Source organism: Vespula vulgaris, chromosome 8 (genome assembly GCF_905475345.1).
Source record: "Vespula vulgaris chromosome 8, iyVesVulg1.1, whole genome shotgun sequence".
NCBI classification, from domain to species: Eukaryota; Metazoa; Arthropoda; class Insecta; order Hymenoptera; family Vespidae; genus Vespula; species Vespula vulgaris.
The window spans coordinates 7,791,894-7,817,011 of record NC_066593.1 but is presented as its reverse complement, the minus strand read 5'-3'; the positions used below and the strand labels follow the sequence as shown (position 1 = coordinate 7,817,011).

General features: G+C 32.6%; 1 protein-coding gene across 13 annotated transcripts in view; it reads left to right on the top strand.

Annotated features, from left to right (window-relative positions):
- The window catches only part of LOC127065624 (venom dipeptidyl peptidase 4), a 269,779-nt gene that overhangs the window by 192,378 nt on the left and 52,283 nt on the right, over positions 1-25,118 (top strand). For all 13 annotated transcript variants that reach the window (XM_050998217.1, XM_050998219.1, XM_050998218.1 and 10 more), the window contains 2 exons: positions 9,643-9,737; positions 11,865-11,939. In XM_050998217.1, the coding sequence (XP_050854174.1) occupies positions 9,643-9,737; positions 11,865-11,939 (170 nt within the window). The remainder of the gene's footprint in view (positions 1-9,642; positions 9,738-11,864; positions 11,940-25,118) is intronic.

The following is a 25,118-nucleotide window of genomic DNA, read 5'->3' as shown; positions in this document are numbered from 1 at the left end:
AACCATCGGACTAAGACTGACGAATGCGGGAAGTGAAGAAAGAGGAGAGTCGAGTGCAGAGAAATGAGAAAGGAAGGAAAAAACGAAAAGGAAGGAGGAGGGTAAGGGGAGGAAATAGAGAAAGAAAAAGAGGAAAAGAAAGAAGAAGAAGAAGAAAAAGAAGAAGAAGAAAAGGAAGAAAAAGAAGTAAAAATAAAAGTAAAAAGCGTCGCAGAGTGCTTTGAGTCGGTGATGGTAGTGGTGGTTGTGGTTGGTGCTGCTAGCAATTCGACTAGACGAGAAGAGAGCGAGAAAGGTGTACTCTATGCCGGTAATTATAGTGGTTGATGAGAGTTTCACGCTAGGCTGAACCACAGCCGCCATCTACTCCGCACCAAATTAAGGTAACTCAGTGCGCGGTTGACTCCATATGCGTTTACCGATAAACCCTGCTGAAGCCTCTACTACCGACATCCGCACAATATATTTCTAGCGCATTAATGCGATTCAAGTTCTCTTTCTCTCTCTGTCTCTCTCTTACTTTCTCTCTTTCTCGTTCTCTCTTTCTCTTTTGTTTCCTCTATCCTATTTCTATCCCGTCTTGCTGGAAGCTCGACGACTACGGTTCAGATATGTCCTTTTGTGGGATTCCCGAGTGATTCCTTATATAGGGTAGACCAAAGCTTGCCCTTTCTGGAGTTAGGGTGTCCTGAATGAAATAAGGGCGATTTGTCTTTTGGTAAGTTAATCTTCCGATGGATGTCAACGAAGCGTATGTTTGTTACATATGTGTGTGTGTGTGTGGGGTTTGTTAGACGACACGAATCAATTTAATACCTGTCATGAAAGTCCAATGAAAGGATTTTCGTTGTTATTGGTTGTGATTAAGTAGTAAAAATGTAAGATTATTGGGATATGAATGTAATGACATTTAAGTAAGCATTAAAATGAATGGATGAAAGTTATGAAATATGTGAGTGGATATTATATGAATGATGACGGTACTAATGGATATCTCATAAAAGATTGAGGATCTGTGAATGGTAAGATAAGATGTGAATACTTAAGCATAATGTGAAAACTATAAAAGGTGATTCTAAAAACGTGATTATTCATTATGTAGCTGAATAAAGTAATATTGAAAAGATATTTATATCATCAATTTTGATTAAACCGATTGTATTTATTCAATATAATGTATTCTCTCATATAAAATTCTTTTCATAAAATAAAATCAACATTATTTTCCGTGATAGGGATTTACTTTTCATCAAAGTTCTATTTAATAAAATAAAGATAATCCCGGATACATATATAGAATAATAATAAAGAATATACATTTATCTTACCACGGCATAAGTCTATATTTATTCTCGACAAGCTAGGCAACATCATTTATTATTCCATTCTCCAATTTATCAACCCTTGGCCAAAAGAAAAATCGCAGCCGGTGCACCCGTTTTGAACGCGTTCCTTAACGGGTTGCCCGTGTAATGGAACAATTTTTTTCTTTCTTTTCTCTTTACTCTCTTTATTTTTTCTTTTTTCTTTCTTTCTTTTTTTTTTTTTTTTATATCGTGCATCTTTCAAAGAACTTGTTATAGTTCCTAACGAAGTAGAGCTGTCGCCGGGACACCTGTTAAATTTGTCAGATATCACAAATAAAATAATAATCATATTCTAGTTTATCTAAAATCGTAAGAATCGATATTAAAAACTGAAGACGCAGGATATAGTTATAGATCATGAGAATAACACAGATTACTATTACGATCTTATTTAAATTATGCGCCAGGTACGGATCCCGTATCGTTACTTTTATTTTTATTAATTCTTCTTTCACTATCTAACAACTCTTTTTTATTATTTAAAAGATTATTAACTCTTCAAATATCTTGTCATTTCGACGTCAGAATTACTTAAGAAAGGAAAAAGATGTAGAAAATATCAATCCCTAATAAACGAATACCTTTGAGATCTTTCAGATCGGATTAGGTCTAATTCTAAAAAATAAAATAGAATATATCGAATACGTCGATTAGAAGATGGTTGATATCAGAGTCATTAGCGTGACTATTCATAGGGTTCTTGTCTCGTAATTGTTTAAAATAATGTTTACTCTCGAAGCTCTAGGAAATCGATGGAGCTACATATACGTGTAGGGATCAAAGAAGAGGAGGAGGAGAAATAGGAGGAGAATGAGGAGGAGGTGGAGGCGTAGGCGGTTGTGTAGTTGGTGGTAGAGAAGATGGAAGCAGAGTAGAGGGAAATTAACGCTGATAGAGGAAACGAGAGGGGGTGAGAAAGGCCAGGCAGGACACGTAGCGTGGGTATATCCGGGTATCGCGATCCCCCAATTTGCGACAATAGCCGTGATCTCCCTGCCGATGGGAGACTGCAAGGGGACTGTCTCGTTGCATTCACGAATTCTCTCTCTCTCTCTGTGTCTCTGTCTCTCTCACTCTCTCTATCTCTCTCTATCGTTATCTCTATCTATCTATCTCTTACTAATTACTGCCTACACAGCATGGAATTCTCAATTACAAATTATAGTCCATACGGTATATAATAAAAAGTACATTTTAAAAAATTATTATTTTCTTTTCTATCTCCTTTTTTTTTCTTTAACAATTCTCCTACCACTTGTCTTTCTTATATATATATATATATATATATATATATATATATATATATATATATATTATGTTTCATTCTCGACTATTCTAGAATCGATATCAACGAAAGAAGCTAATTAGTTGTGAGAAACGACCAAGTATCCTTTCTATTTCTTCTTCTTTTCTTTACTTTTTCTTTCCCTCGAAACGGCTCTGTTTTATCCTGTAAATATGGCGTCTTTAAATCTGAAAGGCATTTCCTCTTTCTAACCATTCAGAATGACCTTGAGATAGTTACAAGCCGGAAAAAGACTGAGCTGCGATCTTCTGGCCAACCATTAATTGGTGGTTCCACATTGGCAGTTATGAAGTCGGTTAAATAAGGGACGTTGGAAAAAACTGTCGTTAATTAATGTACAATAGGAAGAAACGGAACGTAGAAATGCTACGGACAAGTTTCCTCGTGGTAATTGGTAACCAAGAGCACGCGCAGATATATATATATATATATATATATATATATATATATATATACTATTTCACTACTCCCTCCCTTGAATCGTTGGTGCGAGAAGTAGACCCGAAGAAACTTTGGCAGAAGCTGTATCGTTTCGACTTCGGAGCACGCATAATGGCCACTGATTAAATCCGTTTCTACCGACGGAGACAAAAGTTTCCTCTTAAAATAGCGCTTCGGTGCTTCGGCATCTTCTTTACGTTTCCTTTTTCACCTAGTCCTAGTCGGTTTCTTTTTTTGTACTAGTTTTGTCTTTTTCTTTTTATTTTTTTGCTTTCCCCTTCAACCACCAAATTCGTTTGCTTTAATTCCGGGGATCCAATCGATTCTTTTCTCCGATCACACGATTTCTTTTACTCGATTCATTGGATTAAATAAATATTTCCTCCGGTTGAATGAATCGTTTATTTCTTTAACCATCTTCCCCTTTGACTATCGAATTTAACGATTTAATTAATTTTGATAATGATAAGGGATTGGTATAAAATATTTATAAAAAGTATATTCGTCCATACGATGTAGAAATAAATTCGATATAAAAACAAATTCATAAATTATCTAATTATCATTACTATCGTCAATCTAAGAATCTGAAACCAAAAAGAAGAAGAGACGAATCGAACGAAAAATTCTCGAATTACGATCGAATTCAATTATTCAGATTATTATTTATTTCCATAGAGAAAAGAAAAATTAACCGCAACAACGACAAGGTAATGAAGAAGACGATCGGAACAACTAAAAAAAGAAAAAAAAAAATGTTCGAAGCATTCAATTTCCGTTTCGATCGCATTGTCCATGAGCAATCGATCATGGGTTTCTTCCCTTCTACAAAATCGACCGATCTGCTGGCGCCTATCGCTACAACCATTTATTTATACCCGAACGCACACGGAAATACAGGTACACGCACTGTCTCTCAGTTTCCTGTTTGTGATAGCAATCGTGAAGCTAGCTATAGAAGGAAACGTTGAACTATCGGAATGGCGAATCGCATGAATACTAGATATAGATATAGTATATATGTATATATATATATATATATATATATATATATATATATAATATGTATAACTATATATATGTTAGTTCGTGAAATTTGTCCATAATTTTGGATATTCCCACGAGCGCTAAGTAACGTCAAGAAGAAAGACAGAAACATTCGAAACATCGACGAACATTCACGAATGTCCACAAGCTTTCGTTTCAACCAGAAAAGCGTAGCAGAGTATACCCAAGGGAGGCTTTTCCCTATGCGGGAAATGCGTCCGATTCCTGGGGATGATCGTAAACGGTGTGCGAAGACCACCGCAATACGAACTAAACGACCGCTTCGGAAAGCTTTGCTTTTCTTTCTTTCTCATTCTTTTTTTCTTTCTCTCTTTGTTTCTCTTTGTCTCTTTGTTTCTCTTAGTTTCTTCTATTTTATATGTATATATATATATATATATATATATATATATATATATATATATAGTTTAGTAGTTTAGGAGAATAGAACTACCAGTTGGTTGGCTTCAGGCCGTGAGAATCATTGTTATCTTCTGGTAACAGGTCCCACTGGGCAGCCTCTCTTGGTATACGTGTCACTCGTTGCTTCGATATATCTTCTCTTACATTCTCCTTTTATCGTTCGAAATATCGTCCCTACCTGCCTGCACACACACATACACCAAATGGGATGTCGAAGCACAACTTTTGCCTTGCTCCTTCATGTTTTTCCATTGCCTAATATTTTCATCGAATATTTCGGTTCGATCTAAAACCTTCTTTCGATTTGCTACGTGTTTTTCTTTTTCATTCTCTATTTCTTTTTTCTTTTTTCTTTTTTTTTTTTACGAAGCAAGAAGGAAGAAGTAAGTTTCTCTTATAAAACGGGATTTTTATAAAACGATTGGAATTTTTATGAATCCTTTGACAACGATCATATTTTAAACGATCGTTCCTCCTCTCAAATTATATATATATATATATATATATATATTTTGATTAATTATACATAATGAATGTCTATTTCGAATAATTAGTCTAATTGCGTTGTCATATTGAATATATGTATAATTATTGTCAATAGTAATATTGCATTGGAGAAAATAATGTAACCTCTCCTGATTGATTAATACACATTTTATAGTACTAATAAAGACAGCATATGTGAAAAGCAATATACACGTGGATTTTATTTTTTTTTTATTTCTTTTTATTTCTATTTTTTTCTTGTTTCTGTTGAAACTTGCTTTTTGTCCTTCAGATTTCTCAATAAATCATTCAGTCCATCCTCACTATATTTCAACCGCTAATTTCTTTTCATCTTCTCTCTTCTTTATTTTTTATGTTTAATATTACAATCATCGCCGAAGCACAAAAGCGATACGGCCATGAAATGAAATGAGATAGAATTTTATTAAAATGGATCTTATCCCTACTACTATGAGCCTTACCTTATACCTTCTTTTCTTTCTTTACCTTTCTTTATTGCAGAAAACAAACGTAAAAGATCGATGTTAGATTGAAATTAATGTGTCTTCGATTTGGTTGGATAAAATTTTAAAGTTTTCTATTGTTTCGAGTCAATATTTGATCGAACTTTATCTATGCAAGTTCGCAATATTTTTTAAATGGATTTCAACGATCTATGATATGATAATCCTTATCGTACGTATTTTATAACGATCTATTGCCACATTTTTCTTAATGCGAAAACGTGAAAAACTGGCATCATTACGAGCTGCGCAGTTGCAATGGTTTATCGTTGAAAATGAATAATGCTCGCGATACGATAAAATAACACGAGTAATGAGCAGCCTTTAGAGGAAACGAACGATACGTTAAAAAGACGCGAAGCTCGGACGAATAGTGACCCGTGCGAAAAATTTTATAATGGATCGAGAACGATTTGACTCTTCTTTTTTCTCTTTTGGGATGAGATCCGAGATATAATTACTGAATAATGATGTGCTCGTTATCTCGAGAAAAATTGTATTATATTAACATATATATATATATATATATATATATATATATATATATATAATATTTAAAATATATATTCGACGAATAAAGTATATATTTAAAAAAGTACACACACATATATATATAACAAAATATTGAAATATTGTAAATGTATCGATGTTTTAATATAATAATCATTAATGAGAAGAACAATGAGAATTATTAAGATGGAGTAGAGTTCTTTTATTTGATAACATCAATGGATATTCTTTCGCGACGAAAAACTATTCGTGGCTTCGTCTTTTGTCATGAAGATCGATGTGAGTTTCGAGAAGACTAGAACTTCGAAGCATTTTCTTTCTCTTTTCTTCGTAATTGCATCTTGTACATCCTTCAAGATATATCTATTTTATTTTTCTTTATATGTGTGTGTATGTATGTGTGTATATAAAATATATACCTAATTCTTAAAAATTGTTACGATGCATCACTATCTTATAATACAATTAATAAAACCTCATCGAACAAGCAACAAAGTTTTATCCACGTAAAAGATTTATCACACATACACACACACACATATATAATTATATATAAATATATAATATATAATTTATATACTTATATAAAATATACATAAACATATATTTTATATATGTATATAAAATAATATAAAATAAGATAAAATAAATGAAGAAGAACGTTAAAACGAGAAAGTGATTTAGCTCGATGCACATTAATGGTTATAATCGTGAAAGTATTGTCCTAGGGCATAGATAACAGGTACAATACTTTGTCCTTCTATAATTCGCGATGTGCGAGCGGTGAATTACGTAACCCTTTAATATCCGATGCAATCCCATCACGGATGCACGCACTCACACGCAAACGTAGGAACGTAACGGAGTCGCGATTCCCTCCATCTCTTGCACGCAATTCGGCTAGCGTTTCGTCGATTTTCATGGAAATTCGCTTTCGCGCGACTGCCTCGGATTTCATGGTCCATAGAGGCGATCGACGTGTCCACACGTTATGCGAATGCTACTTCTATCATTACCAATCGTAACACCATCGACGGACATCTTGTTATTGATGTCATATCTATGAAATTTCCATCGAATGTCCAAATTTCTTTTTCTTCTTTTTTATTTTTTTCGTTTCTTTGTTCGTTTCAATAATTCGTTTCAAAATTTCGTTTACGTTCGAAAATTGTTTGATATCGATCCAGAAGTTTTCTCTTTTTTTTCTTTTTTATATATATATGTATATATATATTAATCAACAATTTTGTGCAATCGTGCTTGTGCTTCGGTGATTTCGAATAATTGTTCAAAATCACGCTTCAAGGATAAAACTAACGCTAATAACGCAATATTTTTAATTTGAATTGCTCATAAAATGAGAGATTATAAATCGTTCAACTTTTTTCTCCAATTTTTTTTCTTTCGATTTAATATCCGACCAATTAAAATAATACTTTAATAGGATTGGGATAGAAAAGAAGTAATAGAAATGTAAGACGATTAATTTTGCGGTAAAGAGGAAGATGTTATGAATATATAGATAGATAGTAAAGAATAATTCGTATATGTCATTGATGGAAGACATATTACCTATACATAGACGATGCAATCAAATGTCAAATGTTGTATGACGTTACCATGTGTGTCTCTTCTCCAAACATAATCTTGTAATATTCTGTAGCAAATCGATGCATTAATCGGAAGTAATCGGATTTAGAATGTTGAGTTCTGATTCTCGATCGCACACTCCGTTAAACTCTATTCACTTCCTGAAAGCTTTCTGTATTAATTTCGTATCGGTTCGATGACTGGTTTCGGAAGGCTTCGAAAGGCTCTAACCGTTCTCGGTTAGATGGAAACCAAATGAAAAAAAAAGAAAAAAAAAGAATACAAAAAAAATTTCACGATAGAATTTGATATTTCGTTTGCATGGAAAATTGAATATTTCTACGGATTGCATCGATGGGAAGGATGAACATGAAAGAATAGCACGATATCTATAGGAATAACAAAATATCTGTTAAAATGTATCACTGATATTAGAATAGAAGTCAGTAATACAAAATTTAAATCATATTTTAAAAAGTATCATACGAAAGGTGTCTTTAAAAAATTTTTTCTGACACGTGTGTGTGTATTATGATTGATCCTTTTTTTCACAAATAAAATATAATAAGATTCGATTGATCGGATTTGAAGCTAAGTGTTACGTGAACTGAAAAAATGGTTCACGACGTGATCCGCAAAAAAAGGGAAAGAAGAGAAAGAAGAAGAAGAAGAAGAATGTTCGAAATCCGATGAAGAAAGAAACGATTCGTAGTTTTAAGAGCGTTGGAAGATCGGTAAAGCATAATGACATATATATCGTTCTCTCTCTCTCTCTCTCTCTCTCGTGTTCTCTCTCTTCACTTGCTCGCTTGCTCGCTCGCTTTGGAATCGATGCTACCAGCATTTCCAAAACGATAAGTATCAAAAGTCTACGCTGCAATCCGTCATTCTGTCCAACGTTTCTCTTTCGGAATCGCTCCGAGCAAAATTACGAAGCATCGATAAAGTACGAGAGCGTAATGTTTCCACGCGATGGATTTCGAATCTATTCGAACGAGAGAAATCGTTTGCGTTTCTCTGATAATGTTCGTGAAAGGTTGAGCAAGAAGGAGTTCTCGTTGAAAAATATATAAAAAAAATTCTTTCGTTCGTACATAAGTGTAGTAGATCGTTCGGTATGTCGCACTTCGATGATCGTTAATTTCTCCTTATATAAAAATACATCGATCATGAAGCAATGAAATTAAAAAAATCCTATACGCTTAACAACATGACACTGTTTGCATAACTCTGTAATTCCAACAGTGCTGATTTCATGGTAAAAAAAAAAAAAAAAGAAAAAGAAAAAAAAAACAAAGAACAAAGTAAGTACATTCTTTAAATCGGTCTTCGGGTTAGTCAACACGCAGGTCCAACATATAAAGAGTTGATAAAAAACTTGTTTCTACTGGTTGACAAAAAAAAAAAAGAAAAGAAAAAAGAGAGGAACACAAAGTGGAAAAGAAATGGAAGTAAACCGAACTCGAGGGGGAGAGCATCGATTAACAACGTCTATTCTCGAAACGTCGCTTTACGGGATTTCCCATACCCCAAGAGAAATTCTACTCTCGCAACGGCTATCTAATCTTTGTCGACATCAACCGCTTTATCGGATTCTACAGGATTCTGCTTCTCCATTACGATGCTCCACGGTTTCTCGTAATGCAACGCTCGAGGCCTTACGGATTGGATTGTGTGATGGGAATCCTCCGAATAGCCAATGAAGATGTTCCTTGTTAGTTCTAAGAGCTTGCATAAGGCTAGTGTTGTATTTCAAATTAAAGATTCTCTTAACTATTCGACTACTTGAATACTCCTTCGTTCGTTCCTTCTCCCAAACCACGTATATTTGTCTTACCTTTAACCCTATTCAAATACAATGCATACAAGTTTTATCGATCTATCAGCAAGCGATATTTTTTATAATATATCTTTTAACACACGCATCACTTTTTTTTTCTTTTTTTAGGAAACGAGATCCTTTATCGTGACGAGATTGGAAATCTTCTTATCTATAACGTCGAATCGGCCTCTTCTAAGATCATCCTCAACATGACCAACTCCGTAAGTATTTCATAATTAAAATAAAAGAGTTTAGTTTCGATTTGAATTTTTCTCACTTTTTTTGTTTTCTCGAAGAGGGAGGATTTAAGGGTCGCTTTCTGTTATCAATTAATCGAATAAACGAAAGAGTATTATCACCTTTTCTTTTAATTTTTCGTTCGCTTTCTGCTTATTCGATCGATCGATCGTAAAACATATTTACTTTCTTTTTCAACGTTCGATTCAATATAGATATAACCTTCTTGGTACATTTGCAAAAATAAAGTATTCGTGGAAAGGTTGATATAAATAAAAGAAGTATATACGCATACACACGATTGAACTGAAATTATTTTTCGTTCTGAAACATGGATCGTCGCTTTCGTGCATCGCTGATATTCATCCGTAATTCACGTAATACGCTCTCGCAGCTTTCTCGGGAATCGAGAACAACAGACGAATCCTACAGTAATTGCTCGTTATTTATCAAGTCGTGACGTGAGTAATTGATCGCTGGCAACACGCCTTACCGTTTACCACGGGTCGACCATTAGAAGATGATTAATGACTGGTCTTACGATATTGTTCCGCGCGGCTATTTTTAATTTAGATATATGTATTTCTTTTGCTATTGAAAAAAATAAAAGGAAAAAAAAAGAAGAAAAAAGAGAGAAAAAAAAACAAGGAAACAGGTCGTCCATGAGTTCGATCGCGTCAATGAACAATTTAATCATCGTTTGAAATCTAGTATGAATGAAACGAGAAATACGAAAAAAAAAAAAAAATTAAAAAATTGAAAAACAGCAGGAAAAAAGAAACGAAACGAAAAAAAATAATAGATCTATCAAAAAGATTCGAGTTTTTAATTCCACATAGACGAATCATTTTCATGTCACGAAACAATTGAAAAAGATTCTATTAAGACGATTGTTAATATTAATGGAAATTCCATCGTTTATTAAATATCGGGAAACGGTATGAAAATTATATTCTTTTTGATTTCAAACACATCTTTTCTAATTATTTTCTCTCTATAAACGTTATGGATAAACTTAACGCGTTAAGCCGATAAAGGCGATGGTTAAGCATATTTCGTAAGGAGGATAGGAAAATGCGCAAGTTTTGGGTTTGTTTTAACGGGAACGATTTTAAACAAGGAGAATGGACTAAAGCCGATTAGAAGTTGGCGAGTTCGCCTAACTGCAATCGCGCTTCATTCGAGTCTCGTTTTAACGAATTTAATGCTTACTTTCTTTAACTTTTGACGTAGCATTTTTTCTTTTTTAACTTCTCTTTCTTTTCCTTTTTTCTTTTTTCTTTTCTTCTATCAATTATCGACACTCCAGTGCACGCGTATCCTTGAGAGTTACTTAAAAATAATTCTTTTGGAGAACTTTGATCTAGCTTCGCATAAAATTGACGAATCTCTGCTATAATTTTATTAAAAGAAAAGAGATATAATTCTTTAATATATAAATATCGTGAGATCGATTTAAAGGGAATTTTAATCGAGAAAACAATTAGACAATCGTTCGATGAAGAATTTTTATTAAGTGCCCTTCATTTATTCAGGAATGTCAATATCTTTAAAAATAAAACCGAACATTCCTGTTCGTCCATTTGTACAAAAGTCGTAGAAACGATATTTCTCTCCTTTTCTTTTTTTTTTAACTCTATTTCGCTTCTCTTATTTAATTTCCACCTCTCTTCCTCCCTCTTCTTTTCTTTCTTCCTTTCTCTTTTTTCTTCGCTTTATTTCTTTCCCTTCACCCTGCCCCCACATGAAACCAGTTGACGCGTCCTGCGTTTTATAACTTCAAATAACTTTTTAATTTCGTGCACGATTCGCGCGACACGATTTATAACGCTTAATGAGTGCCGCTAGGTCCCACAAGTTAATTGGAATTATTAATCGAAATTATAGCCCGCATAAGTTTTCAAGTTATTCCCAGACGTGCGTGGTAGAAAGCTTCGCGATAATTACACTCTCGTTGGAGGATTTCACCTTTTCTTTTTTTTTTTAACTTGTTCCTTTTTTCTTTTTTTTTTATTTGTTTCTATTTTTTTTTAACCTTTCTCTTCTACCCCTTTCTCTTTTTACATAACTTTGTTTTAATTCATACTATTGCTTTTCTTTATTATATACAGGCGCTCCTGTCCAGCTTTGATCACCAAATATCTGCCGACAGGAAATATCTTCTACTTGCTATTAACTACCAGAAGGTAAGAATTTTAATCAAATATAATAACATATTTCTACGTCATCGTAATTCATGAATCTCTAAATAATCTCTTAATTGAGTATCCTTTATTACTTCTACATTAAGTCCGTATTATTCGTTGCGTTAAAAGAGAAAGATTTAAAAAGAAGATAGTAAAAGATAAATTTTATTAAAAAAAAAAGAACTATTCTCCCTTCCACCTAACTTAAGCTTCAAAAATCAAAATTGAATCGATTAATCCGAGTCGATCGATCGTCACAAAATATCACATCTTCGTGTAAGAATGCTCGACTTGTAAAAAAGAAAAAGTTCGGATAAAAATAGAGAGAAGAAGGATAATAAAACGAAACAGACAAAAAAAAAAGAAAATAAAAAACCAAAAAAAAAACAAAAAAACAAAAACAAGAAGAAGGAAAAGAAAATAGAGAAAAATGCAAGCAATCGTCCTAGTGCCATTAAAAAAGATTATCGCGTGCGAGCTTACAGCAGGTACACACGCGTAATCCGCAATGCGATTTGCATGCGAATGAAAGGACGCGAGCGAGGGAATCGGGAGAGTGAGATGTGAGGTGGGGGTGGAGATGAGAGTGGGAGGGGAGGTGTAGCAGACTCGACGTAAGAGAGAGAGAGAGAGAGAGAGAGAGAGAGAGAGTAAGAGGGAGATGGGAGAGATCAGCGACAGGGACGAAAACACAATGGTCTGTGATTGCATTCAAGCAGATAATTCGAGATTTTGCGCTGTCAGTAATGTGACGAACGGGCTCGTAGGTGATAGTAAGCGAAGCTCGACTAAACCAGAGGTCAGCGTTCTTGTTAACAAAGCGGTTGACATACAACGCTGGCCTTGATGTCATCGTCTTTCGCATGTACGCTCTAAAGACTTACGAGGGTAGTAATAAAGTTCATTCTCTATCCTCGCTTTCTTCATTCACTTTTTTTTCTCTCTCTCTCTGTCTCTCTCTTCCTTTCTATCTATCTATCTCTTTTTTTTCACTTTGTCTATCTATCTATTGTTAAGTCCCTTATTCCAAAACTCTAGGAAACCTTTTTCTTATATTATCAAATCTTCTTCTTCTTCTTCTTCTTTTTCTTCTTCTTCTTCTTCTTCTTTTTCTACTTTTTTCTCTTCCTCTTCCTTCATCGTGGAAAGAGAATTTGGTCGCATCCAAGAAAATTGGTAGTCATGTGGCAGGTGTAGATTTTCGAGCGAAGGACCGCAATTCTCGTACGAGTTGCGGCCTCGACCTCCCAGATCCGCCGGTTGGATAATAAAATTCCCTCGACTGACAATGAGTTCGAGCAGCAACGTCGAATAAGGAAAAAGAGAGGGAAAAAAGAAAAAGAAAAGGAAAGAAAAAAGGTGCGGTATCTCGTTCGTGAAGCTCGTTTCGGGGAAAGGAACGTAATTTGTTCGATCTTCCATCGTTCTCGGATCTTCCAAAGTTCGTCGCGCGAATTCTCGTTAATTTTCGGGACTATGCAACCAGAGGAATTTCGTTCCTCCTTTCGCAAAGCTAGTCGAACTCGAATATTCGATTATTTCTAGCTCGTCGTTCTAACTCGATCGATAGCGAGTATATATATTACATTAGTTTTGAGATGTATCTTGTCGAACCATGGAAACTACGATTGGATCAATTCGAATGGAACAAATTTTCATTTTCATTTGATTGAATCAATTGGATACTTACGTCATTGAAAAGTTGCTTAACAAAATCAAATACTTCACGTCGTCATATCGTTAGATACGATCACGAGCGAAACAATGTTACTAAATACTCGACGTAGGTATAGTAATATTTGCATATCAAGTTAATTCGGTGTAATCGCGAGTGTGGAAAGTCAAACCACATTGTATACGCCTGCACGCTGACGCGCATGTACGATACGAGGCAAACTAAACACCATATAATACCTGACGCGCGCAACGCCAACCGAGACTATAGAATTCTATGATTGTGTACGAGCGGACCATCGTCCTCTCTCCTCATCCTCCTCATCCACCTCCACCACCTCCACTACCCTCTTCCAACCCAACCCCCTACGATCACTTCCGACCATTCTCGACCAACAACAGAACGTACATGCTAGTCGGCCCAATTGCATACATTACTGCTGTGCCGTAGATATATATCGTATGCATGCATATATATATATATATGTATGTATGTATGTATGTGCGTTGTATGTACGTACATATATCTCTGTCATCTTCATTTTCTCTCTTCCTCTGCTCATTCTATATTTTTCTATTTCTTTTTCTTTCATACACATTCACAAATCCACACACGTTAGCGCATATACGAGAGTTTCTATAGGAAGAATTTCTTCTATCGTATATATGTACGTATATGTAAATGTTCATAGAGTATACTTATTTACAAAATGTTCATCGATTATCGTTAAAACATTCGCTAACTTTATGATCGTTGATAATTAAGGTAGAAAAGGGAATATCACTTTGTAATATTCATAGTTTCAGATTGTCGCTCAAAGAAAATCGATAACGTTTGATAACTATACAAAATACTTAACTATTTATTTATTATAGAAAATATGTAATTACAATCGAAGGCATCAGTTAACGCAGTTATAAATCGGACGACAAAGTCAACGATTATTAAAGAGAATAGTTAATGAATATAATAAAAAAAAAGAAAGAAGAAGAACGAAACTGCTGATAATTACGAATAATTTTCAATCAAGCGCTATAACATAACGTAACGCGTATACGTTACGTTTTATCATATAAGTATTGAAAGCTAAATCAATTTGATTCGTACCTTCTATCAGAGAATATAAATTGAAATGGCCATTGTGAGTGAAAATAATAGCGATGAAAATAAAGAATTATTACTTTTCTCCTTTTCTTTTTACTTTCTTTTTTTTTTCTTGTTTCTTATTACCTTTTCTCATTTGTGTTCGCTCGTAGAACATCGAGAAAAACTCTTTATTGATTCGAGAAGAAAACGTTTAATACATTTTAATTAAACACCCTTTATTTGCATGCTTCTGTCAAAATTGACCTTTACGTAAATTCTTCATCTTCCGTGCGTTTATGACAATGATCTATGGCCAGAATGTCCTTACTGCTGCACGTGAGATTCTAAATTATGTTCATCGGACTGACAGAAATAGGATCATATCCGAATATACAAAAAGATAATATTTTCTCTCGGGATACTCGACTTTAACGATCTCGATCAGTAAACGATCGTTTTCATTTGTCAGTCCTTAATTTCTCTAGAGGATTCAATCGAATTCAATTATACTTATTCGTTCATTTTTACAATATCAAATAAAAAGATTATCTTTCGTTCGACATTGTTTTTTAAGTGTATATTTCTCTCTCTCTCTCTCTCTCTCTCTCTCTCTCTCTCTCTCTCTCTCTCTCTTTCTATTGCATTTTTTTTTTTTAATATTTATTTTAAGAATGAGAAATATTTTATTTATATTTTCATGAATATGGATTTACGGAATATTTATTTTAGCTATACTGATTAAATTAACGCACTATCATGTTCAAATTGACAGCAGAGAATTTAGAGAATTTACAAAGCAATTTAAAATGAAGTAAATTTTGTAGCTCGTATTTGTGAGTATAGAGCTCGATATATAATCTGTAGAAATGGTTATCGACTACTGTGGAATAGCCACCGATATGAAGCATCTGGCGTCGAAATATACAAAATAGGACAGCAGTTTGTAATTTGCCGAACCAACTCTAAAATCGAGAAATAATAATACATATATACCTGCGACTTATTTAAAAATATAGATAATATTAATTTCATTATCTCATTTGTTACATTCGCAATTTTGATAAAAAACGATCGTTTGGCGTGATCTTCCTGTTTTTCTAAATAAAAGGGAAAAAGCTGTAATTTTAATAAAATATAAAAAAATAATCGAATAAATATATATACATATATATTAATAAATATTAATAAATACATATCAATAAATAAATTACGTACTTTTCATACGATCAAAACACAATATGGATTCATTAAAAAATTCTCGTATATCGTATATACATTTTTTTCTATAGATAGATATTATTTTATACTTTTATTTTTATTTTTACTTTTTGTTGTTATTATAAATACTAAGCAAAGGATTAACTCATTCGATATACGCGCTATCCATCGTTAATCGAATGTTGTCGGTACAAAATCGTGGGATTATACCACTAACGGCCAAAGGATTATCAGGTATATAAATGCTTATATACGAGAAACGTGTACGAGACGATAATACAATACTTCGTGCTTTCGACTATTTGATGAATTATTACGTAATGATATTTAAATCATTCGTAAAGAAAACAAAGATATACACATTTTTAATCATTATTATAAATAATAGAAAATTGTAAATTTTCGTTTACATTTGGAGAACGTTAAAAATATTATATGATAAGAATCGAAGATTTGAACGAAAAAAAAAAATTTAAGCAATGAACGATTTTAATTTCAATTAGAAACATTAATTTTCGATTAATAAACAAAAGTGTCAGTGACACGAAAGTGTCAAAAGATACATATATCATCCTACTTTCAACGATACGAATTTCCTTTGCAATCTATTTATATAATTATATGATAGCTAATTAATTTATCGTTAATTATTAAGAATTACAGTAGAACAAATATTATAGGTTTGGATATTAATAAAATAGTACAGAGAGAGAGAGAGAGAGAGAGAGAGAGAGAGAGAGAGAGAGAGAGAAGAAGAAATATATATATAATATATATACATATATAAAGAGCAAAGTACCAATAATCTGATAATGTCGATTTTCATATTTCCAATAGAGTAAATGGTAGAGGATGGTAGAATAATCTTATTACATATATTTAATAAGAGAAAATCTTTTCAAACATTTCTGACACACATATTAAAGAATTATAAAAATATATTATTTCTCGTTAAATTATAGACGTAAATTCGAACAACACAATAGATACTATCAGTAACTAACACGAAAGCTTATTAGTTTCGAGAAAGTTTCGTATCTTTTGTACCCTTGATTTTCAAGAAAATATTTTTTCCTGTTTCCTTTTTGTTTGCTATATTTTAAAATAAACAAGTTTTGAAACAATGTCTTGTAACATTTTACTAAAACACTTCTTCTTAAGTTTTCACTAGTTTTAAGTAGGTAATGCATTGGAGTTTAGAAAGTAAGCAGTCCGAGTTAACGACCACTGCAAGTTGTAAGAGTCAATAACGTCTACTAACGAGTTAAAGTAGTATAAGTTTATGTTCTAACTAGTAGTTGAGATCAATAATAACGGCGAAACGCACTTGTCGCATTTAAAGAGAAATTACAGAGATTTTTTTTTTTTTACAATCTTAAGGATAATCCAATTAAATCGATAAAACAATAATAACAAAAAAAATATTATTCTCGATTTCAAAGTAAAATATTTACTTATCAAACAATTATTAATCTTAATGATTTATCATATAATCTTTGTAATCAGTACAATTGATATGTAATATGGTAAATTAACTTTTTTTTTTTCGACGTTTCCATTTTGAAGTCTTTTCCATCGACTACGATAATACTTGTCCGATAAAGACGTTCATTTTTCTTTGCATATTTTTTCTCTGTCGAGAATAATAATACTTTCCATAGCCGATTTTAATTTCGTCATCGCTAACGACTTTGTACATTATGCTCATTTTTTTTTCCTTCGGGATTAAATATAAGACCCCTGGTAATTCGATAATATCAAATTCTTCAATTCCTATCGGAGAAATCAATAACCGCATACCTACCAGGCATCTACTGAAATAGAATTATGAATTACTCGGATTGTCTCCTCCCGCTTTGGAGAAACGATCTTGGCGAGTTCCCAAGGAACGTTCACAATCGAATTTTTCTTTCGCAAACTCTCGTGTACTTTACTCTATCTCTCTCTATCTCTATCTCTGTTTCCATCTCTCTCTCTCTCTCTCTCTCTCTCTCTCTCTTTCTCTTTCTCTGTTTCTCTCTCGCTTTACTCCTATCTTATCCATACATTCCTACGTATTTTCCTCATCTCTCTCATTCTCCTCAATTGAAAATTTATGCTCTAAATGCTTAAGTATAATTACTAGGACTCATAATAATAACTATAATTCATACAACTTTGGATTATCTAATATCTAAAGATTGTTATCAATCAATTAACACTCATTGAAATATTCTTCGCATTGATAAGAAAACTGATTGAATTTTTATTTGATCGTTAATTTATGTATGATTTAAAAAAAAAGGAAAAACAAAAAGAAAGAAAACGAATAGAACAGATTCTTGACATAATTCTTTCATAGTTTTTTTTTGTCGGACTTATACGTCAAGGTATAATAACTTTAAAAGTCGACATTTTTACGAGAACGTAGCTTACTTCACACAAATTTGACGCTGAATATTTATACAATTTTTACAAAGGATATGAAAAAGGATGAAAATGAAAAAAAAAATGGACGGCATATCAAATATTATACATCGTATATAGATATATATGTATGTGGATATATAACAATCCTGTCCTTGGAAATATAAAACGGAAGTGACATTTGTCAAAATGCATAACGTATTTACATTGTCAGCATCGGAAACGTTCTGAGAGAAACACATCGATGGCATAAAATCGTTCAACGTCAGGAAGTGGTGATTTCGCCATGTGCACGCGAATCCCATGAGTGCTAGAGAGGACTGCATACAGGTAGTTACGCACATGTGTTTCTCGAGGCCGTAACATTAATCGGACATCGCCATCAAACGGGACGAGCAACGATTTCGGTGTAAACTGCCCAGTGATCCTAACGAAATGTTTGCAACTACCTTTCGGAGTGTAAACGAAATGACCGATCACGATCCATGTGTACGACGTCCCTATTGTTTCTACTCGAGAGAATACTATAAGGACATTTTGCAATTTACTCTCGACGATTACGATAAAAATATATCATGCTAATATTTTTTTTCTTTCTTTCTTTTTTATAAAGAGCGTTAAACAAACAGGATTTAGATGGCATTTAAACGAAAGAATAATATGTTTAATTTAAACAGAATAGATATAAAGATCGATCTTTTATGTGTTCGTGTGTGCGCATGAAAAAGTTTGAAAGACTTTTCGTTTTAGTAATAATAGTGATTTACTTGTTTCTATTCATCGTAAACGAAGCACTTGAATCTCTGCGTTTATATTTAACAAATTGTGCCGCGGCAGCCTACAACCACCAGGAACTAACCATAACGTTGGTTCTCCAATTTCTATGATCCATCAACTAGGCGTTGTAACCGCAAACGTTATCTAGGGACGTGAAAATTAATCTTTCGATATTTGTTCCGGTGTACCACAACAATTTAATAAATCTCGCAGTTATTGATGTATTAACTTTAATAAAGAGGAACTTGATTAGATTTCCGAGATGACTTTTGTCGGAGTTACTTTTACAAAAACGTTAAATAATCGTGATTCGTTATCACAAATATTTTAACTACATTTCCACTCGATAATAGCAATATAAATTAAAAAACAAAAAAAAAAGAAAGAAAGAAAGAAAGAAAACAAAAATTTGATCGCTAGAAAAGCAAACATGGAAATAATAACAATGATCTTATTATCTCCTGATGTCCAGCATACAATTATTAGCAATTAACTTTCCACGATGACAAGTAGCTTCATAAAGGAAAGATTAAAAATGAAGGTAGTTAATAAAAGTTCCTCCAGTGTATATCGATGTCTCTTCATCGCTCGTTAATCATTTTACGTAAAAAGACATCGGACAGAAATTACGATCGTATAGCCTCTTCCCTGGAGGACTCGCATTAGTCTCTATCGTAAAGATGGTAGCAGTGGCTTCAAAAGAATAAGTGCTCTTCGGGCCGTTGCCAAAGTCGGTCGTTAATTAATTAATACACTAATGGAAAATGGATAGAAGCCTTTGAAGGCGTCGGAGGACGTGCATGTTCGCATAATGATACTCGGTGGAATATAGGAGGTCAATCAATTACGATGAGAAGGCTGTTTGCCCGGGAAAACGAAGAACGTTTACCGTCAGAGCATATATATGTATATGTACGTAGCTATAGTCCATAGCTACAGGGTGTCCCAAAAGGTTTGATCCATACTTCAAAAGCTTACCGAGGGAATTCCACTGACAATAACCACTGACCATCGCCAAAGGCCAACTTACAGTGCCATAGAATCTTGAAGTTGGTTATCTAGTTACTTATTATATAAGATATAAAGCAATCTGTTTAGTCTTTGCTAGGTTTAAATACCCTAAAATTGCTCTCAAATAATCTGACACGATTAGTTCCTTCTCAGCCATTTAATTTCATTGATTAAATAAATTATTGTGATAAATCAGCTGGATCTTAGGTTTGTACTCTTCGCGAATGATGAGATAAATCTGCTGATTATCCGATCAAAGATCTAAAATTCGTCAATCATTTATCTTTGAGATATCTATTCTTAAAAAAAAAAAAAGGAAAAATAACAAGTTGTTCCATGGGATCTCGTCGATTCGCTTTTCCGTTAAATCTTTTGGAACACCCGTTATTCGTGCAGACATCTACATACATACTTAAATTATCATCTCGCATTTTAAACTATGTTTCAATTTTTTTCTCAATTCCACTTGATAGTTAGAATATAGAACGGACATTTGAAAATATTAAAGAAAATAAATTAATAGAAAAGAACACAAATTAAATTTCTATTATCGTTTTAACAACTAGTTTTCTTTTCTCTTTCAATTTGTGTTAATTGTGCGATAGGCAGAAGGGAATACACGAAAGACAATAGAATAAATGTTTCTACGGAATTTGAATCTGGAGTTTAACCATAAAAACGTCAGCGTGATTTGAGCTCGATAGAACGTTGCGTATCGATTTCGTAAACGAATTTGAATGTTCGCCTCGTTCGTATAACACGAGCAGTAAGCATCAAGAATAGAATGAAACCACCGATTCTTGTTGCGATGAACAATTTTCCTCTTTACTGTACTGTTCGATACGAATCGAGTTTCTGTACTTCGTCGATTAATTCTTCGTTAAAGAGAAAGATAGATGAGATAAATTGTTTGAAATGTTATTTGGGAAAGTGAAAAGCAAAAAAAAAAGAAAAAAGAAGAAAAAAAAATAAATTAATACAAACTATAGACGATGCACCAAGTTGTTCCATGAGAAAAATTATCATCAAAATTATCTGTGAATAATCTTCATAAACATTACTTTTATAACAAGAATATCTAACGAGCGTTCTAATAAACGTACACAGATATGTATTTTCTAAACAAGTATCGGTATAACATAGCTTGATACGGCTTAATGCGACAGCAAGGAACGAATCCGAATCCGACACATCTTGTCACATGAAGAGAGAGAGAGAGAGAGAGAGAGAAAGAGAGAGAGAGAGAGAGAAAGAGAAAGAGAAAGAGAGAGAGGGTAGCTTGTACAGCTTGGCTTTCGAACAATGTCATTAACGTATCTAAATTCCAGAGAACGAGCTTGCTCGTCGGTATTGTGAGCGTACGTGTTAGTATGCTCTCGTGACTTGCTTTGTTGATATTTGTGCATGTATATATATGTATTCGTATGTATGCGGAATGAAACGAGAGCGGAATAGAACAAAGCACGATAAAGAGAGAGAGAGAGAGAGAGAGAGAGAGAGTGGGAGGAAAAGAGAGAGAGAAAGATAGATAGATAGAGAATGTGAGAATAGAGAAATGGTAGAGGATAGAACGAAGCGGAGCAGATAGATCGTCGCAGTGATTTGTTCCGAGTGGGATAAATGCGAATAGCGATGGTGTCGTTCAACGTTGTCACGTATGTAGTTGTATATACAAGAGAAAACTAGAGAGAGAGAGAGAAAGAGAGAGAGAGAGAGAGAATATCTTCAGTTATTTGAAGTCTAAGCCAGTTCCATGTTGAAGCATTCCGCACGACGATATGAGATTAATGATTATCATCCAACTTTATGGTGTATAGAGAAGAGAGTGCACTTAGGACCGAACACGTATCAGTAATAGGTACATTTATGTGATCACGAATACATACTCAAAGTCGTTTCTTTGATATTCACTGATATATGTATATTCGAAATTTGACCGAAATACAGGGTGGTCGAATAAATTCGTTCAAATATTCATTTAAATATCTTTATTTTTTGTAGAGATACGGAGAAATTTGTTCGGAAAAATCGTATAATATGGAAAAGTCCATAATATGGCAGTGATCATTCTTCTTTTTTTATCTGGGTGCGTGAAGATCAACTACGTGTTTTTAAATGAAATCGAATTTTTCTAGATTCCATCGGCCGATGCCACTCGATGTTCTCTGTTAAAAAATATTAAATCATATACGTCGAATAATTATTAATTTAGAAGATATTTACAAGCGCTTACTAGGCATTTACTCTACGCTTATCACGCGTTAACTTTGCGTTTACTTTTTCTACTTGTTTCAAGTCTTTACGATTTTTAGTTCCGAAGATATTTCCATCTAAACGGAATATTGTAGATATTAATAATTTCGCGAAAGGTTTTTTTTTTTTTATAAAATAGTGATTTGTTTATCAATTTTTTATTAATTTATATAATTTTATATATCATTCGCTATGTAAATTTCATTTTTTGACGAGATAAGATGAATTTTCTTCGCAAAAATTTGTTTATAAAAATTGTTTATAACAAATTGTTAATTAGTTATTAACAATGCATTGAAAAAAATGAAGAAAATTTGCCCTTTAAAATGATATTCGATTTAAGTTTCTACGTTTTTTAGTTCCAGAGATATTACCATGTAAACGAATGTTTACGTCGACCCATTGACATATATAATTTCATTCAATTGGCTTGTGATTCATTGACCTATATAAATTCTGAGAATTTACGCGGTCCTACTACTATTACTACGAACAGCTGGATTATACGAATTATGAATGGAAATCTTTCAATAGCGATATCTTCGGAACGGAAAGTCGTAGAAACTTGAAACAAATATCGTTTTCAACTATAATTTATTCTTTATTTATTTAAATATTACAATGATACTGATATAATAAAATCGATTTTGTTAACAATTTAAAAAATTTTATTTTTTATTTCTTTCATATCGAAAACTAATAAGACATATTAAGTAGGTAACGGAATCGATTCAATTTTTATTATAATTATGTAAATTTTATTTATTTAAATTAATTTATTCTTTATTTATTTCTATATTAAAATAATATTAATATGATAAAATCGATTTTATTAATTATTAAAATTGTATTTTTTCGTTTCTTTCGTAATAATTCATTTCAATTTAACTATAGGTAATGAAATCATTTCAATTTTTATTATAGTTATGTAAATTGTATTTTCTTATTAATAATCATCAGTGTACGAAATTGAATGATTGAAAACTCGAACGACTTTTCTTTCGTATTTTACTTACTACTATTCTTATTAAACTTCAGTTGCATTTCGTGGTTTCTCAGTAATATCTATATTTAAATATCTCCTAAATTAATGAAAATAATTAAGTTAATTAAATCATTTTTTCGACAATAGGTAGGTTATACTTTTTTAACGAGCTGCATCGACCAATACAATCAATAAACGCATGATTTTATAAAAGAAAAAAAAAAGAACACTTGTCTTTCATAGTGCGAATAATTATTATCGTTTCGTAGAATTTTTGTAAATAATTTTTCTCCATATCTCTAAAAAGAATAAAAATATTCAAGACGATTAAATTTACTTTCCCAACTAATATATATCGTAACCATAATTCATTCTCTTTTCTTCGTTTCGTGAAATATATAATATTTAAACTGTATATAACTTTTATTTAAATATATAATTTTAAATACATATAATAATTATTAAATATATAATAATTGTATCGTATATTAATTGTATATATCATATAATTAGATTGTATTATTAATTATAATATTACTATCGTTAAACAATTATTACTTGTCTTGCACTGACTCAAAAATACTTGAAGAAAAGTATTTTACGAACGTAAAAAAATGGTTCAATTCGGACGTTGAAATATTCGTATTCGCCATACGATAGTAATCGACGAAAACGACAGAAAACGTCGATGTTCGGAAACGAGCAGGTACCCAGCTCCCGTCGCCGGCTGTGACGAACGCTTAAAAAATGACCGGTCATCTGCACTCGAAGTCTATTCACCCGGCATCCCCATGCCCACGGGCTTCAATGCCAGCACTACGAAGAATTAATCCGAAGCTTAACGTACATTAAAGCGCTCTGACATGCGACCTTTCATGCGTCACGTGCGAAAGCTCGATCTCTATAATACTTCGCATTATCCCCACTCCTTCATTTCTAACAAATTTGGTCAATTCGTTTTTAATATATATGTAAAGTGTGTAACCTGGAAAAAATTAAATTGTATATATTAACATAATAATAATAATAATAATAATAATAATAATAATAATAATAATAATAATAATAATAATAATAATAATAAAATCTCGTATTTATGATTTTCGCTTAAATATAATAAAAAAAAAAAAAAAACAAAAAAGGAAAATATCATTGGAAACGTAGAAACTATAGGGTATTTATAACAACTGCAGGATATTATCTGGTATATAAAAAATACATATTCTCTGTTTTCGCTGACGAAATGTTTGTGCTGAAATTGTTGGATTCCGGTTTTGATACACACGAGTAACCCCTTATATGGTTTTAAACCGCATTGCGTATGGTGGCACAAACAGGAACCTTGCCTGTACTATATTAAAAAAATTTTTCATTCACGTTCCTCGCGATAAAATTTGCATCATTGCGTAAACAATATCGCAAACGTTTATCGAACTTTATTAATATTCAAGAAACAAACATTATTTTCATCATCGACGTTGCTCGCAAAGGATATTATTGTTATTTCTTCTTATTATTATTATTTACATCGAGTATTTTTCTTTTTGAATCGATCAGTATAAAAAGTAAAAAAAAGAAATATCAATATCATTATTAATTGCGTGAGAATATCTATATCATCGGTCGCGTTTAATTTAATACAATTTAGTTTAATCAAAATTTCTTTTGAAATTTGTTCATTATGGTACCGTCAAAGATTCGATTAATGGAATATTATGGAAAATTATTTTTCTCCCGAATTCTGTCCTCCTACTCGTTTAACAATTTC